Genomic DNA, 17,854 nt, shown 5'->3' on the forward strand with positions numbered 1-17,854 from the left:
TGGTTGGAATGCTTACCTACACCAAATGTTAGAGAAGGTATCTCTGGGTGTTGCAATCGTGGTTGTTTCTTCTTCTTCTTCTTCTTCTTCTTCTTCTTCTTCTTCTTCTTCTTCTTCTTTTTAAATTTTTGAACTTGTCTACATTTTCCAAACTTTCTACAATTAACATGCATTACTTTTTGAATTCTGTAAGACCCTTCAATGTTATTTAAGGTAGAAGAGAGAAATTAGTAAGAGGAGTAACAAATACCACCATCCATTTTATGACAGATAACGGAAATTCTGTGGGGAAAGAAGGGTGGGGAGAACTGAACATATATGAATGTGGCTGTGGCATAAGTGCATGTTCTTTCATAGGTGAAGCCGCCAGTGCAGATATGTGTCTTAATTTTCCATTAGCTGATATCATACTAACCAGGGTCATGAGTAAGCACAATTCTATCCTAATCATTTTCCTCCTTTTTTAATTGCTTTCCTTCCCTGACGTCAGTGACTACCTGCTCCTACTTTCCATCTACCTCCCTGGCCTTCCCTTTTTCAATCTCCTTTGCTAGTTCCTTTTCCTCTCCTCACCTCCCCTTCATTTCAAAGATCCTGAGGCCTGGCCTTGGGTCACCTCTTCACTACTGGCTTCAGAGGAAAAATATAAATATACATTTCAATGCCTTCAGGAGCCTGGTCATTAACAAGTGAGTGAAGTAAGTCCTTGATGTCACTGCCAACTCTTCCCATAGCTCAACTCCAGTTATTTCCACCTCAGTTAATAGCATATCCATCAATTGCTCAAGTCAAAAAACTAAATGACATGTTCCACTGCTTCCTTTCCATATTTTTACCCTCTCACATACAATATAACAACACATCCTGTTGATTCAATTTTTGAAATACAAGTTGAGTCCTTTTCTTTCCTTTCTCAGCCTCCACTTTGCTTAGGCTGTTTTTCATCCTAAATTATCTCTTTGCTTTTATCTTTGCTTGGCCACCGTCCATTCTTCACACACAGCCAGTCGTACTAATCTCTGGATTTGAAATTGAAAATTCAGAAGATGTAGCTCTGGTCTCCTTTCATTTTTTTTCTATTGAAAAGTGAAGATTTACCTAGCTTGTCTGAATTATCTCAATTCAAAATTAATTTAAGAGTACAGAAAAAATGCGTTCACTTTGGTTTCCTACCAAATTTTGGGGAACCTAAAAAAATTATTTGTTCATTTGTCCTGTTTACTTTGTACACAACCACCTCGGTTAACAATGGTTGAGGGGGGACTGGAAAAAAGGAAAATTATATATTCTATTCTTTTTTTTTTTAATGTTTATTTTTGAGACAGAGAGAGACAGAGCATGAACGGGGGAGGGCCAGAGAGAGAGGGGGACACAGAATCCGAAGCAGGCTCCAGACTCTGAGCTGTCAGCACAGAGCCCGAAACGGGGCTTGAACTCACAGACCGCGAGATCATGACCTGAGCCGAAGTTGGACGCTTAACCGACTGAGCCACCCAGGCACCACTATATATTCTATTCTTAATTCTCATCCATGTGTAAAGAACAAACCAGAAATGTTGAAATAAAAATGTATTGTAGTCTGGGGTGGTTTACCAAACTTGTTTCCACTTAAGTTAGTCTTACCTCATTTTTCCAGGCCTTCAATTCATTCAATAGCTCTTCCTCCTCCTCCCCTCCTCCTCCCCCTCCTCCTCCTCCTCCTCCTCCTCCTCCTTCTTCTTCTTCTTCTTTTTGCCTTCTAAGCTTCTACAGCTATGACTCATGGAACCAGAACTAGATCAGTGTACTGCTATGTGTTACTTTCTGTATTAGATTTTTCTCAACTGGCTAAAATTGATATAAGCAAAACATTTTGTTCTTCTAAAGCTTAAACACTAAGTTAAGCTGTCTAACAAACTTCCATTAGGAGAAGTTGGATTTAGCAAAGGAATAAAGACTTTCTCATTTTTTACACAACATAAAATAGTTTCCTCTAGCTATTTCTTCTATAGTTGCTGATTATGGAACTTCTAGTAATCTTATTTTAGATCCTGGAAATTGCAGTACATTTTAATAAATGGTAATTTTTTTTGTTTACTAACCACATTTTGCTTTAGAAATAAACTATTTTGGTGGTGCCTGGCTGGCTCAGTCAGTGGAGTGTGTGACTTTTGATCTTGGGGTTGTGAGTTCGAGCCCCACTTTGGGTATAGAGATTGCTTAAAAATAAAATCTTAAAAAAAATTATTTTGAAGGTGACACTAGTTCTGTGTTGCTTTTAGCATGAAATCTAGCAACTGTTAGTTTCTCTTTTTTACACAAAGCTCTCAATTCTTCTCCCTTCTGATTTATAAGACCATTGCTTTATTTATTTATTTATTTATTTATTTATTTATTTATTTATTTATTTATTTATTTATTTTGGAGACAGAGACAGAGCATGAACGGGGGAGGGTCAGAGAGAGGGGGAGACACAGAATCCGAAACAGGCTCCACGCTCTGAGCTGTCAGCGCAGAGCCCGACGGGGGGCTCGAACTCACGGACCGCGAGATCATGACCTGAGCCAACGTCAGCCGCTTAACCGACTGAGCCACCCAGGCACCCAAGACCATTGCTTTTAAAATAGAAATAATAATCTAAATAAGTGATGCTAAAATCTTTATGCAAGTTATTTTTAATTAACATCAAACTTATTACACACATCCTCAAAGAAGTATTATGAAATAAAAAATAAGTTCAGTGGTTATAAAATTTGGCTCCACATTGGAATTACCTGAGAAGCTGTAAAAAATGCTGATGTCTGGGTCCTAATCACAATTCTGATTTATTTGGCCTGAGCATTGGGAGTTATAAAAGGCTCCAGGTGATTCTAAAACATGGCCAAGGTTAAGAGCCATGGAATTAGGCAATTACAGCTCCTAGAAGTCAATATTATTCCTCCCAGTGCCCCCCTTTTTAAAAAAAGATTTTTATCCTTTTTAAATATTCTCTATACCCAATGTGGGGCTTGAACTCACGAGGCAGAGATAAAGAGTCACATGTTCCACCGACTGAGCCAGCCAGACTTCTCCCCCACCACTCTATTGTTTTAAAACAATAGAGATTTATAATCTTACTGTTCAGAGGTCAGAAGTCCAAAATGGGTTTCACTGGGATGAAATCAAGATATTTGCAGGGCTGCATTCCTTCTGGAGACTACGGGTGAGAATCTGTTTCCCTACCTTTTCCAGCTTCTAGAAGCTACCTGAATTCCTTGGCCCATGGCCCCTTCTTCTATCTTCAAAGACATCATTGTAGGGTCTTCAGATCTCTCACTGACTCTAACCTTTCTGTCTCCGCCTTTCACTTATAAGGACCCTTGTGATTATAATGGGCCCACCTACATAATCCAGGGTTATATAGATCCTCATGATCCTTAACTTAATCATCTGTAAAGTCCTTTTTCCATGTGAGGTACAAATTCACACGTTCCAGAGGTTAGGACTCAGACATCTTTGAAAGGCTTTTCTACTGCCCACCACAAGCCTGTAGTCTGTAGTTGTTTTCCCTTCGAACGTTACACACTCTGCTTGGTGATCTTTCTCATTCTGGTGGATGATGCCACATTTTTTTTTTTTTTTAATTTTTTACTTTTAACTGTTTATTCATTGAGAGAGAGAGAGAATGAGTGGGGAGGGGCAGAGAGAGAGGAGAGAAAGAATTCCAAGCAGGCTCCACACTGTCAGCACAGAGCCTGCCATGGGGCTCGAACCCACGAACCGTGAGATTACTGATGATACCACATTTCTATCTACAACTACAGCTGCAAATATTCACTGGCCATCTCCCCTTGATGTCCCACAGTCCCTGGAACCTGTGCTGTTTTTCTCCTTAAGGTCTTTGCACTCTTTGCTATCTTGGTTTAAACACCTTTTCTCCTTTTTTTTTTTTTTTTAAGTCACGTTATCTTCTTTGTCCTTTTTTTTTTTTTTAAATTAATTTATTTATTTTGAGAAAGTATGCACAAGTGGGGGAAGAGGGGGAGAGAGAATCCCAAGCAGGCCCCTCATGCTTAGCTCAGAGCCCAACTCAGGGCTCGAAATCACAAACTATGAGATCATGACCTGAGCCAGAGTCCGATGCTTAACCAGCTGAGCCACCCAAGCACCCCTCTTCATTGTCCTTGAAAATTCAAAGCATGTGTACTTTTCTCCAGGAAGCTTTTTTTTTTAATCGAGATATAATTGACATATAACATTGTGTAAGTTTTAGATGTACAGCCTGTTGATACATTTATATATTGCAATATAATTATCATCCTAGCTTCATCTAACACCTCTATCACAACCTGTAATTACCATTTCTCTTTTTTTTTTGTGCTGAACACAGTTAAGATCTAATCTCTTAGCAGTTTTGAAGTTTATATTACAGTATTATTGACTGTAACCACTATGTTGTGCAGTAGATCTCTATAATTTATTTACCTACTAGATGCAAGTTTGAACCCTTAAACAACATCTCCCCCATCTCCAGCCCCTGTTAACCACTGTCTTATTCTCTGTTTTTATGAGTACAGTTTTTTTAGATGCCACATATAGGTGATATCATACACTATTTTTCTTTGACTTATCTCACTTAGCATAATGTTCTCCAGGTGTATCCTTGTTGTTGCAAATGGCAGGATTCTTATGGCTGAATAATATTCCATTACATATGTATATCACATCTTCTTTATCCATTCATCCACTGATGGGAACTTAGGTTGTTTTGTAGCTTGGCCATTGTGAATAATGCTGCAATAAAAATGAAAGTATGGATCTCTTTGATACCCTGCTTTCATTTCCTTTGGATATATACCGATATGTGGAATTATTGGATCATATGGCAGTTCTATTTTTAATTTTTAAAGGAACCTCCATATGGCTTTCTATAAGTGACTGCACCAGGTTGCATTCCCACCAAGAGTGTATGAAGTTTCCATTTTCTCTACATCCTCAGTAACACTTGCTATCTTTGCTTAATGAGAGCCATGCTAACAGGTGTGAGGTGATATATTATGGTTTTGATTTGCCTTTCTTTCATGATTAGTGATGTTGAGCATCTTTTCATTGTACCTATGGACCATTTTTTTTGGATTTTATCTTAAGTAATCTCTACAACTAACGTGGGACTTGAACTCACAACCCTGAGATTAAGAGTTGCATGTTCCACTGACTGAGCTAGGCAGGCACCCCCCTGTTGGCCATTTTGATATCTTCTTTGGAAAAATTTCTATTTAGTTTGTTCGTTTTTAAATCTGATTGTTTGTTGTTGTTGTTGTTGTTATTGAGCTATATGAGTTCTTTATATATTTTGGATATTAACCTCTTATTCAACATATGGTTTGCAAATATTTTCTCCCATTCTTCAGCTTTGCTTTTTCATTTTGTTGTTGTTGTTTCATTTTGTTGTTGTTGTTGTATGGGGAAGGAAGCTTTTTAGTTTGATGTCACCCCACTTGTTGATTTTTACTTTTGCTGCTATACCCAAAAAAAAACATCACAAAGATCAATGTCAAGGAGATTCTTTTATGTTTTCTTGTAGGCATTTTACAGTATCAGGTCATATGTTTAAGACTTTAATCCAGGGGTGCCTGGGTGGCTCAGTTGGTTAAGCGTTTGGCTTTGGCTCAGGTCATGATCTTGTGTTTTGTGAGTTCAAGCCTTGTGACAGCACAGAGCCCACTTGAGATCCTGTCTTCCTCTTTCTCTGCCTCTTCCCCACTCACACACTCTCTCTCAAAACTAAACATTACAAGATGATTTTAATTCATTTTGAGTTAATTTTTTAAGTGTATTTATTTACTTACTATTACATTTTTTTTTTTTTTAATTTTAGAGAGAGAGAGAGTGAACAGGGGAGAGGGGCAGAGGGGAAAAGAGAGAGAATCCCAAGCAGGATCTGGGCTCAGTACAGAAACTGACACGGGGCTCAGTCCCATGACCCTAGAATCATGACCTAAGCTGAAATCAAGAGTAGGGTGCTCAACTGACTGAGCCACCCAGGCGCCCCAGTTTATTTACCTATTTTTGAGAGAGAAAGCAAGTGAGTGAGTGTTTGTGTGCAAGCGGGGGATGGGCAGAGAAAGAGAGAATCTCAAGCAGGTCTTATGCTAAGCACAGAGGCAGACGCTTATCTCCAACTCATGAACATGAGATCACGACCTGAGCTGAAATCAGTAGTCAGATGCTTAACCTACTGAGCCACCCAGGTGCCCTGAGTTAATTTTTGTGAGTGATGTGAGATAAGGATTCAATTTTATTTTTCAGGTACTTACCAATGGCAATATATTTTCCTAGGAGTGTGTGCCACACGCAAGAAATTCCAAAGTAATCTTCCAAATATGCTTCAAGTATTTGCTTAACAGCTAAATCATATATATAAACTTCCATAGCTCCTCATCAAAGATAGTATGATAACTATGGAGACATCTTAACTTTATCTTCAGTTTCTCAATATTTTGAGGGAAATGCCTAACACAATGTACAATCTTTCAATGATTATGTTAATCATCTCATTATTCCACACAATTTTGCACCTTTATAAATTCAAATTATTATAAGATAATATAAACACAGCATTCCACTAATGCTGTACAATGGATGATTCCACCCAAATAAATATGAAATGAGGTTGGGTTGCTGCTAGTGATTTTTTTAAGAGGCTAGTGAAGTCCTATTACTTTATAGCTTGAAATCTTCTGGAGGCAACAGGTTCCCTTCAGGGTAGAGCCCAGTCCTTAGCCTGGTTTACTTTGGTCCACTCCACCTCTCTAGCTTCATCCCTAGTTAACTTCTTATCAACAACCTACTTGCTTTTCCCAGACTTACCATTTTTTGGTAACAGTTATAATTTAGGCATGGGGGTCTTGGTTATGATAACCTAATTTTAATTCATAATAAAACCAAGAATGTAGGGGCACCTGGGTGGCTCAGTCGTTTAGGCATATGACTTCAGCTCAGGTCATGATCTCGAGGTCCGTGGGTTTGAGCCTGCTTTGGATTCTGTGTCTCCCTCTTTCTCTGCTCCTCCCCGACTCATGCTCTGTCTTTGTCTCTCTAAAATGAATAAACATTAAAAAAAATTAAAAAAACAAACACACAAAGAATGTATCATAATCTATTCATTTGCCCTTCTGCAGCCTATTGTGTAAACACAGAGTCAATTCCATTTCTCCTTTAGTGCAGGGACAATAAACACTTTAATGACATTTTAGACAATCACAATACCATCTGTTATGGGATAAGAGTTACCCACACTTTGATTCTTCATATATAAAGCATACCTAGAAAGTGGGTGTGATCAAAGTGTAGGCGGTATTTTTCAATATATATTTACAGAGTAACCGTACTAGTGCTCTATATAGCTCTGTCCAGAAGAAAAATCTAATTATTTAAGGGTGACAGTTGGACTCAGTTATATTCTCAGTTCAAAATGTCCAACCTTTCTGGAGACTTTTCTTTAAATTTTTTTTTTTTTTACATTTATTTATTTTTTGAGAGACAGAGAGAGACAGAGCACAAGTGGGGGAGGCGCAGAGGGAGAAGGAGACACAGAATCTGAAGTAGGCTCCAGGCTCCAAGTTGTCAGCACAGAGCCTGACATAGGGCTTGAACCCACAAACCGTGAGATCATTACCTGAGCTGAAGTCGGATGCCCAACCAACTGAGCCACGCAGGTGCCCCTTTTTGGAGACTTCTCATATTGTGGATTAATCTTCCTTCACTTTTTCATCTGGCTTGCTCCTATTTATTTTTTATTTTTATTTAAAAAATATTTATTTATTTTTAAATGTTTATTTATTTTGAGAGAGAGAGAAAGATAGTGAGAGGACGTGAGTTGGGGAGAGGGGCAGGGGGAGAGAGAATCCCAACCAGGCTCTGTGCTGATGGGAATCCTGACATGGGTCTCAATCTCAGGAACTGCAAGATCATGACCTGAGCTGAAATCAAGAGTTGGACACCTATCCGACTGAGTCACCTAGGTGCCCCCCCCCCTTTTATTCTTTAATACTCAGCTCTGGTATCACCTTTTTCTTGGTATCACCTTTTTAGTTTTTTTTTTTTTTTTTTTTCGGTTTTCATAGGTTTAACATACTGCATTATAATGTCTGTCCCAATGACTAGACTATGAGTCCCCAAGGCAGGGACTAGATTTTTCTTTTTTAACCTAAATGTTTAATGCAGTGTTTAATATGTAGGATCACTCAATACATGTTTTTTTTGGAATGATTTTAATTAATGAGTAAATTTCTTCTTGCTTGAAATATCTTTTGATTTTAATTGGTACCACATAATCAGTGATGCATGATTCAAAAAGGTAAAGAGTCTCCTGACTTAATATGTCATGAAAATATTCTGTGTCTATTAATGATCTCCAATGCCATTAAAAAAAAATTATTTTGGGTGGAGGGGCAGGGAGAGAGGGAGGGGGAGGATCCCAAGCAGGCCCCACACTGTCAACACAGAGCCCAAACAGAGGCTTGATCCCATGAACCTCAAGGTCATGACCTGAGGTGAAATCAAGAGCCAGACCCTAACCAAGTGTGCCACCCAGGTGCCCCTCCAATGCCATTTTTAATGGCTACAAAGAATTCCACTGCATGGAAGAACCATAATTTATCTAACCAACTGCTCTTTTTGTGTTAGATATGTAGGTTCTTTCTAACTTTTTGAAATTATAAATACTACTAAAATGAACATGATTTTAACACTGCTTCTGGTCTACCTGGTTATGTTTAGGTTAGGATACATTTTTGAGTGGAAGAGCAGCATATTGCTAAACTGCCTGTCAGTGATGTTATGAGAGTGCTCATTTTCAGTAAATGAGAGTGCTCATGTCCCCTTTGCCAACACTGGGTACTATAAATATTTGCAATGAGAGAGATAAAAAAAAAATGCCACCTCAATACTATATTAATTTCATTTCTTTCATTATTAGTGGACTTGAACCCTTTTTTCTCTATATTTTTTAAAGTTTATTTATTTTGAAAGATAGAGATAATGAGTGGGGAAGGGACAGAAAGACAGGGAGAGAGAATTCCAAAGCAGACTCAGCGTTGTCAGCATGGAGCCCAACTCAGGGCTCAATCTCATCAACCATGAGATCATGACTTGAGCCCAAATCAAGAGTCAGATGCTTAACCAACTGAGCCACCCAGGCACCCTTCCCTGCACTTTTAGAGGTTTGCTTACATGTGGCTGCACAGAGAAAATAATTTGGAATGTCTGTAAGGAAATGGGTGCTTTCTTTTTTATTTTTTTTCTCAACATTTATTTATTTTTGAGACAGAGAGAGACAGAGCATGAACGGGGGAGGGGCAGAGAGAGAGGGAGACACAGAATCGGAAACAGGCCCCAGGCTCTGAGCCATCAGCCCAGAGCCTGACGCGGGGCTCGAACTCACGGACCGCGAGATCGTGACCTGGCTGAAGTCGGACGCTTAACCGACTGCGCCACCCAGGCGCCCCGGAAATGGGTGCTTTCTAAAATAAAATTAAATATAGCTCTTCTCATTTAGCAATAAAGAGAAAACCTCCCTGGGAAATTTCCTGTGGACCTTATAACTCCAAATTGAATCTACACAATTCCCCTTTCCCTTGAAGATCTCTGGCTAGATATAGTGCTATCATCTTCTTTAACATACAGGCCCAATTATGGGGACTCCAAGTTATAGCATAGCTGTGACTAGGTTGGAATATTTTATTTTATTTTGTTTTATTTTACTTTAATGTTTACTTATTTTTTAGAGAGAGAAAGCATGAGCAGGGGAGGGACAGAGAGAGAGAGAGAGAGAGAGAGAGAGAGAGAGAGAGACAGAATTCCAAGCAGGCTCTAGGCTCTAAGGTGTCAGCACAGAGCCTGATGCAGGGCTCGAACTCAGGAACCGTGAGATCACGACCTGAGCCAAAGTCAGATGCTTAACCAACTGAGCCTGAGCCACCACTGAGGTGCCCCTAGGCTGGAATTATTTAAAAAGTTTATACTCAGAACAAACAAAAGTATTATGGTCAGGGAGTAACCCAAAACTACATAACATGTTTTACCTCATGTTGTTGTTCTAGCTATTGCTATACAACAAACCACCCCAGAATTCAGTGGCTTAAATCGACAAGTACTTATTGTATCTTACAATTTTGGTGTGGGTTAAGTGTATCCAACTGTGCTATTCTATATCATGTGTTTTTGGCCGTGCTGCAGTCATCTGAAGATTTAACTACCTGGCTGGAATATCCAGGATGGTTGACTCTCATGACAGGCCTGGTTGTTGACTGGGACTCAGCTGGGGCTGTTGACTGAAGGGCCTTGATATTTAACTATCTATCTATCTATCTATCTATCTATCTATCTATCTATCTATCTATCTATCTATGTATTTGAGAGAGAGAGAGAGAGAGAGAGAGAAAGAGTGTACATATGAGTGGGGGAGAGGAGAGCAGAGGGAGAGAGAGAGCACCTTAAGCAGGTTCTATGCTCAGCACAGAGCCTGACTCAGGGCTCCATCCCATGACACTGGGATCATGACCTGAGCATGAAATCAAGAGTGGGATGTTCCACCTACTGAGCCACCCAGGTGCCAATGATTGTTCTTTACACAGCTTCTCCATGTGGCTTGGGTTCCAAGAAGGAATGCTCCAAGCATGACAGAAGTCATCTTTCTCCCTTCAGTTGGTGTACTAGCAAGCAATTCAAAGTTCAAACCCAAGAGTGGGGGCTATAAAAAGTAATTTCTTCTATCTGCTTGAAGTAATTCTCCTGGTATTTCATTTCTTATGTGAATCCCCATTTCTATTTTGATGACGGAAATGGTACCTACCACTTTCAGGGGACACAATGACTTCTCAGAGACCTCACCTGGACAAGAATTCAGAATTTAGCTAACAGTACCAATAGTTAGTCTAGGGATATGCACTTACATAGATAGCAAAGGTGGGGTTCTCTTACTATCCTAAGAGAACACTGCAAATGAGCTACCTATTTACACACTATTTAAGAACAAAATAGAGATGGGAAAATAGAAAAGACAAATCAACCAACCTAGTCTATGTCCATGCCAATTATACTAACTACTGCATTAATATTCTATGTGTTAAAAACGTATGCCTTGGCTTGCATGCTTGCTGAAAGTAGAGTTGCCTTTTTCCAAGTCTCTACCTCTTGTGTGACATACACGAGGGAAAAAAGAATTTAAAAATGCCCAAAATGTAGTAAGTTGATGTGGATCATTTTGAACTTCTAGATATGAACAATCACGTGAACTTTTAATCTTAAACTTTTGAGTTTCCAACTGTTAAGTAGGTGATATCTTTTTCTTTTAAATTTTAATTTTTCCCAGAATCTAATGCCCAATAAAAATATCATCAATAAAGGGTACTAACATAGAAATTTTATTTAGCATTACTAAGGTTTAATTAATGTTTTCACTTTCTCACAAGGAGGGCGCTGGAAGCCAGGACCACAATTTTCCAGCCTATGAGATCATAAGCTATAAGGAATAACAATTTGAAGAAAACTCCAAATCCAGAGATACACATTCAGGTTTATAGCAAATCATGTGTTATCTTTCCCCTAAATTATCATTTAATCTATACCCTAGCAAAATTCCAGTAAGTTACAATTGGGTGGGTTGGGTGTTCTTTCTGGAAGAAAGAAAATTCCATCCCATCTTTTCTGTTAAAACTTTCTTTGTATATAGGTAAGGGTTTATAGATCAATAATCTTCTTGATTTCACCATGAAATTACATTCTCTTTGCTTGAGTTTCTCTGAGTTATGCACTGGGTTTCTGTTTTGAATCTGTTTTTTTTTTTTCCCTGCTATGTTTTTCTTTTTCCTGCTTTTTTTCCCCCTAAAGTTTATTTGAGAAAATAAAGTGTGTGGGAGGGGCAGAGAGACAGAAAGAGAGAGACAGAATCCCAAGCAGGTTCCCAAGTGCAGAACCCAATGCAGGGCTTGAACTCACAAACAGTGAAGTCATGACCTGAGCCGAAATTAAGAGTCAGAAGCTTAACTGACTGGGCCACCCAGGCACCCCTCCTGCTATGGATTTAATATATGCTGAAGACAAGTAAAATTATGAAAACTTTTAGACCTTAATTCTGTCAAGATCGTGATGTCAGAGAAATATAAACTAGATGGTAATGCAACACTTGAGCCTGGCTTTACAGGAGGTAACTTTTCCCCCCTATCTTTCTTCCTTTTTGTGTAGCATTTGAACATATTATACAGGGATATAAGCAATGTAGTCCTAAAAACTCATCTGCTGATAGTTTATATGAAGGCTTTTGACTTGAAAACATCCATTATAGTAACACAAATATAAGCAAATTTTAACAAATATTAAAACTGCTATCTTAAACCATTTATACCAAGATCTTGCTCCCTCTAACTGGTAGTAGTTGTATAGACTCAAGCAAGGATCTTCAGGCCAGAAAAATTAAAGCAAGTATCTTTAGAGTTTTAACTCAATCCAGGGGCGCCTGGGTGGCGCAGTCGGTTAAGCGTCCGACTTCAGCCAGGTCACGATCTCGCGGTCCGGGAGTTCGAGCCCCGCGTCAGGCTCTGGGCTGATGGCTCGGAGCCTGGAGCCTGCTTCCGATTCTGTGTCTCCCTCTCTCTCTGTCCCTCCCCCGTTCATGCTCTGTGTCTCTCAGTCTCAAAAATAAATAAATGTTAAAAAAAATTAAAAAAACAACTCAATCCAAACAATATGTATTGAGTGCCTACAATGGTCAGCATCCTGCTGTGAAGGAGCTTAATAGGTGGTGGACAGATAGTTCATCCTGAAGCACTCTCTGATTCTATTTTCTTTATACCTAAACAATAATCCACAGCTATTCTAACTGTGGCTAGAAGTTTCCTTCTCTATCTTCCATATGCTTTCTTCTGCAGTGAACCTGTAATTTTTGCCAAGTATTTTACTGTAACTAGGGGCAAAGTAAAGCAGGAGGTTGAATAATTCTGAAAAACTGTAAAATATGCTTGACAATTTTGGGGGAAATATTTGGGTAAATGTCTCATGTCCCCTTTTGTTTTACCAGTACAACAGTGTTAACGGTGAGATGGCAAATCCATGACAGACAAACCAACCCTAGACATTTAGACCGAATAACTGTGACCATACTGTGTTTAGGACATGTTCATTGTCATCTGCTCCTTCTTAATGGCAGACACTTATTGTTATTAGCAAATACTAGCAGTTATGTGCCAGATATATTAACACACTCAAGGTAAGACTATTTGCCCAAATCTGGGGAGGCAAAACGCTATATTAGAAACCTTTCATTGTTTAATGCCTCTACCTCAAATGTGCCTCCCTGTCTCCTTCTCTACAGATGTGTTAAAATTCTAGTGAAAGTTGTCTCTCTCCTCAGGCACAACCCAGTCCCTCTTATTCCAGACTTATTCATTTAACAATCTGAAATATAAATCTGAGGGGTTTCGTTTTTCAGGGACTTAAAGAAAGGCAAGCCATTGATGTAGCAATACATGAATCACCAATTCAGATCATGAGAAAAATGCCTCATCTTTGGTGTATTTAAATTAACGTATAGAAAACAAATCTTTAACAAACATTCGCAACCATATGCGATTTGATGCAGTTGAATTCTTTTTAGTATTTTTAAAAGGTTTAACGCTTTTCTAAAGAAGATACTCCTGTGCTTCTTGTCTTTTCTCATGTTACTTCTCTCTCCCTCCAAATTTCCATGTGATAGCTGAAATTCCGTTTACTTTTTCAAGCCCGTCTCAGATAACCCTTTCTTTAGGCAATTATTTCCTCTCTCAAACCAATATAATTTTTTCTTCTGACCCCTCCATGGTACTTCCTAACTTTTGTTTGACCTCACTTTTTGCTTCACTTTCATTTTAGCGAACTAAAATTATATTAACCATTATTATTTTTTAAGGCCTTACGGCTTCAAGGAGTACATAAGGGTGAAAAACCACTCTTTAATATTTTTCACTGGTGCATCAGGAAAAACGCTTTTTGTTAATAGTGGAGGTGGAAGGGAAGGACACATTATGATGACCTGTGCTAGTTTCAATCCGAATGTATTTTATCTTTTAAACTAATCTGAGAATGAGGCGAACCTAACTTTCACATTGGAAAATTACGAGAGGAAAAAACCCCTGAGATCTACAGGCAAAATTAACCCCGCCTCCACGCTGTTTGGAGCAGCTGTCTCAGGAATCCTCCCTTCCTTAGAATGTGGGAGAGGTTTGGTGGGGCGGCAGCTGCAAAGCAAGGAATCTTTCTCATTCCTCGTGGACACGTCCCCCTGCACCCCCGCCCCATCCCCTTCCAAGCGGTGGCAGCTGTTTGGGGCATCCCAGTGGAAATCTCTCCGCAACTCTTCGCGGAGCGCCGCGGGCAGGCAGCAGCTGAAGGCAGTCAGGGGTGGGGACTCTGCTCCCATTAGACAAGGACTGCAGCCTTGCTGGCTCCAGCGCTGCCACCTCTCTGGCTCGTAGCGGTCCCTCAGGTGTCTTTCTCCAAGTCCAAGAAGACACCTTGGCAACGTGGGGCGGGGTCTCTCCGCGCTTGGAGACCCTATGGTAACTTAACGACGGAAGCAGCTCAGAATCACCTTCTCAGCTCTTGTCAAAGCACCTTCTCAGGTTGGGAGTGGGAGGTGAGGGGTGATAGCGGGGAGGGGGTGTGTGGGAAGAGTCGGCTCCTGGAAGGAAACATCTCTCCTTGCCGGGCCGGGACACATTTCGTGTTGTCTGAGCAACGCGCCCGCTAGGGTGCCCACCCTCACACGTAGTCCTGTCAGCAAGCCCTCGCCCAGCACCCCCGCCCTCTCGCGGCCCCACGCTGCCGCACGGTTGCCTCCGCCTTCGCGCCCTCCCGCCCCACCGTCCCGCGCGCTCGCGCACGCGCACGCCGCGCCCGGCGGCCCTCGGCGCTGTCATGGCGGCGAGAAGTAGTTTCAGTGGGTATAGGGACGTTCACGCGAGCCGTGGCGGGGCAAGCTGTGGCAGTAGCAACCTCACCACCACCAGCAGCTTCAGCTGCGGCGTCCATATCGCCAGCAGGGGCTGTTTTTGCAAAGGCTGAGCGCAGGGGTCGGGCGGGCCAGGAAGCATGGAGTTCTGTGCAGCCGCGGGCTCCCGGGGAGCGGAATAGGGAAACTTGGAGGCTGCGACCAGGTGCACTGACCTCTCTCTTCTCCCTCCTTTCCCCGCCTTCGCCACCCGGCCTCCCCTCCCTTCTAGCCAGAATACACACCTCCCCTCCTCTCGCCGTCGAACCTCAGGTGCCTGAGTGCTCCACTCCTCCCCCTGGGCCGAGCGTTGAGAATAATCACCGCCCCTTTCCCCCGCCTTTTCCTGCCCTGGATCTCCGCCGCCACCTCCGTCTCGCGGCTCCCTGGCGGGGGGTGAGGACGAGTCCGGAGTATCTGGGTGAGGAGGAACTTTCTACTTCTGTGGTAGCTTGGGGACCCCCCCTCCTTTCCTCGGACCCTTCATTTTCCAGCGACAGTTTCTCTTTCCGTGCACCTGTGAGGAGAGGTAGCTCTGCGCCTGAACCTGCGAGAGTGTGGGGGAGGAGTGAACCTGTTCAGGGGCCTCTTGAACCCGCCTTCACTCAGAATCTGTATCTTCGAGCCAGGGGGGTAGCGGGTGTCGGGTAGTGGGGTCCCTTTAGTAACTTATTTCACAGGCAATAACTATTCTCCTCTCCCCCCCCCCCCAACCCAAAAACAAAACCTAGCGTATTTAACATTTATCTAATCTTCCAATAGGGTTTGGCGTTGTTGTCAGCCTCGGGGAGAGAGATTGGACAAATATTCTCCAAGAGGAGGAGGGTGACGCCAAGGACTTTACCCATCAACTGCTTTTGGGGTTTCTCCACAACTTGGAAGAGTGACCTTTTTCGTTTTGTGTTGCGTGTGTGTGCTTATTGCTAGTGCAGCATTTGCTGTCCCATAGTGACTCCGAGTTGTCCTTTCTCGCGAACTAGCAATGGCTAGTGAAGACAATGTCCCTTCCCCGCCACCAACAGGTGATGACGGGGGAGGTGGAGGGAAAGAAGAAACCTCTGCTGAAGAGGGTGCATTGTCCCTGAAACCAGGGCTCCCCATCAGGGGCATCAGAATGAAATTTGCCGTGTTGACGGGGTTGGTTGAAGTTGGAGAAGTATCCAATAGGGATATTGTAGAAACTGTCTTTAACCTGGTAAGTAAATATTTATTTTATAAGCATATATTCTTTTCAGTGGGTTGGGGAACTAGACGTTAAAGCTGGAGCCATGTGCTTGCCTCATACAGATGATGGCTTTTTCCATGGATAGAAACACAAAATCCTACTGACCTAAATGAAAGATTTTTTTGTATTTTTCAGTTTAAGGGGAGTTATGTAGATTTAGGTGCTCCAGGTTTTGTGAAAGTGAACAGATGACTATTGTGCTAAGGAAATAATTGTTGCTTGGAAGTATTTTGTGGGGGTTCCAGTGGAGGACTTTTATTATATAAACATTTTTTTTTGTCTGCATTTCTCTTTAACATTTTAAATAAATTTTTGTGACTTTCTTTGGGTCTTGAGAAATGATGTAAGTGCCCTACATACTACTTACCCTTTTGAGTCTGCCTAGGTTATGTTTTGCTGTAAGTTTTGAACATGAAAGTTTTGTTCACAGAGTTGGTGAAAGATTAATTTGCTGCAAAGTTAGTATTTTATATCTTGACCAATTTTATTTTTAGACATAGCTAACAAAAATTAAATTTTGGGATGTATTCACGGTTACATCTTGTGAAAATTGAATGGCAGTTTGAAAAAGGATTGTGGCTGATGCAGCATAATCTTTATTTCTTTTGTAAATGCATGTGTAGCAGCAAAGCATATTTGGTCATTGGAAGTTGCTGGTTCTAAGAACTATGAATGTTACTTTTGAAAGGTGTATATGCAATACTTTTTCTCTGTTCCGTTCTTAGAAATGGTTATTTCTAATGGGGACTTTTAAAATTTCTTTACTCCAACTTCTGTTGCCCATCTACTTAAAGAATGAAAAGTAAATTTGGCCTTAACACTACTTCCACCTCTTCTACCTGTGTTAGAAGATAACAGATGGGAACAAATATGAATACAAAATAGCTGTAATAACCGTTTAGCGCCCTTCCCTTTTGCCTTTGTGTTTTCAAGGTTAGGCTTGTTTTATTCCAGGTCGGTTAATTATTTCCTTCACTAGACCTTTACCAATAGTCTGGTCACTTGCAGTACAACTTCTAGAATGAGAAAGGAACTAGATGAAATCACCTACTTTTGGAGTATAAAAACTTTGAACACTAGGGTATTTCTTTACCAATTTGTTGTGTTGGAAGCTTACATATAAATACACATGTACACATTTTTTTAAGTTTATTTATTTTTGAGAGAGCACAATCAGGGAAGAGAGGGAGAGACAAAGAATCCAAAGCAAGCTCCAGACTGAGCTATCAGCACATAGCCCAACGTGGGGCTTGAACCCATGAACTGTGAGATGAGCCAAAGTCACATGCCTAACCAACTGACTGGAACCACCCACATTTAAAAAAAAAAAACTAAATATTATGGAAATGTTCAAATATACAAATAGGATAGTTGTTCTGGTATTCCTTATGCAGCTTCAACAATTATCAAAACTTTGGGGATCTTGTGTTTATGGTCTTTAAAAGTTTGTAAGTCTTAAGGAGATATATGGTAAATTGATTTATTCCTTTGCCTCAAAGTAAACTTGAAACCTTTTTTTTTTTTTTTTTAAAGTTCAGTTATTTTTTGAGAGAGAGCGCATGTGCACTGGAGGAGAGGCGGGGTAGAGAGAGTGGGGGACAGAGGATCTGAAGTGGCTTTGCACCGACAGAGATCCTAATGGCGGG

General features: G+C 40.8%; 1 protein-coding gene across 6 annotated transcripts in view; it reads left to right on the forward strand.

Annotated features, from left to right (window-relative positions):
* The first annotated feature begins 14,933 nt into the window (after positions 1–14,933).
* Positions 14,934–17,854, forward strand: part of LRBA (LPS responsive beige-like anchor protein) — a 775,946-nt gene continuing 773,025 nt past the window's right edge. For 2 of the 6 annotated variants that reach the window (XM_023252764.2, XM_045056857.1), the window contains exons 1-2: positions 14,934–15,404; positions 15,746–16,178. In XM_023252764.2, the coding sequence (XP_023108532.2) occupies positions 15,966–16,178 (213 nt within the window). In that variant the 5' untranslated portion in view covers positions 14,934–15,404; positions 15,746–15,965. The remainder of the gene's footprint in view (positions 15,405–15,745; positions 16,179–17,854) is intronic. The other 4 variants (XM_011281623.4, XM_023252767.2, XM_023252765.2 and 1 more) reach the window with 3 other exon arrangements.

This window comes from Felis catus, chromosome B1 (assembly GCF_018350175.1).
Source record: "Felis catus isolate Fca126 chromosome B1, F.catus_Fca126_mat1.0, whole genome shotgun sequence".
In the NCBI taxonomy this organism is placed as follows: domain Eukaryota; kingdom Metazoa; phylum Chordata; class Mammalia; order Carnivora; family Felidae; genus Felis; species Felis catus.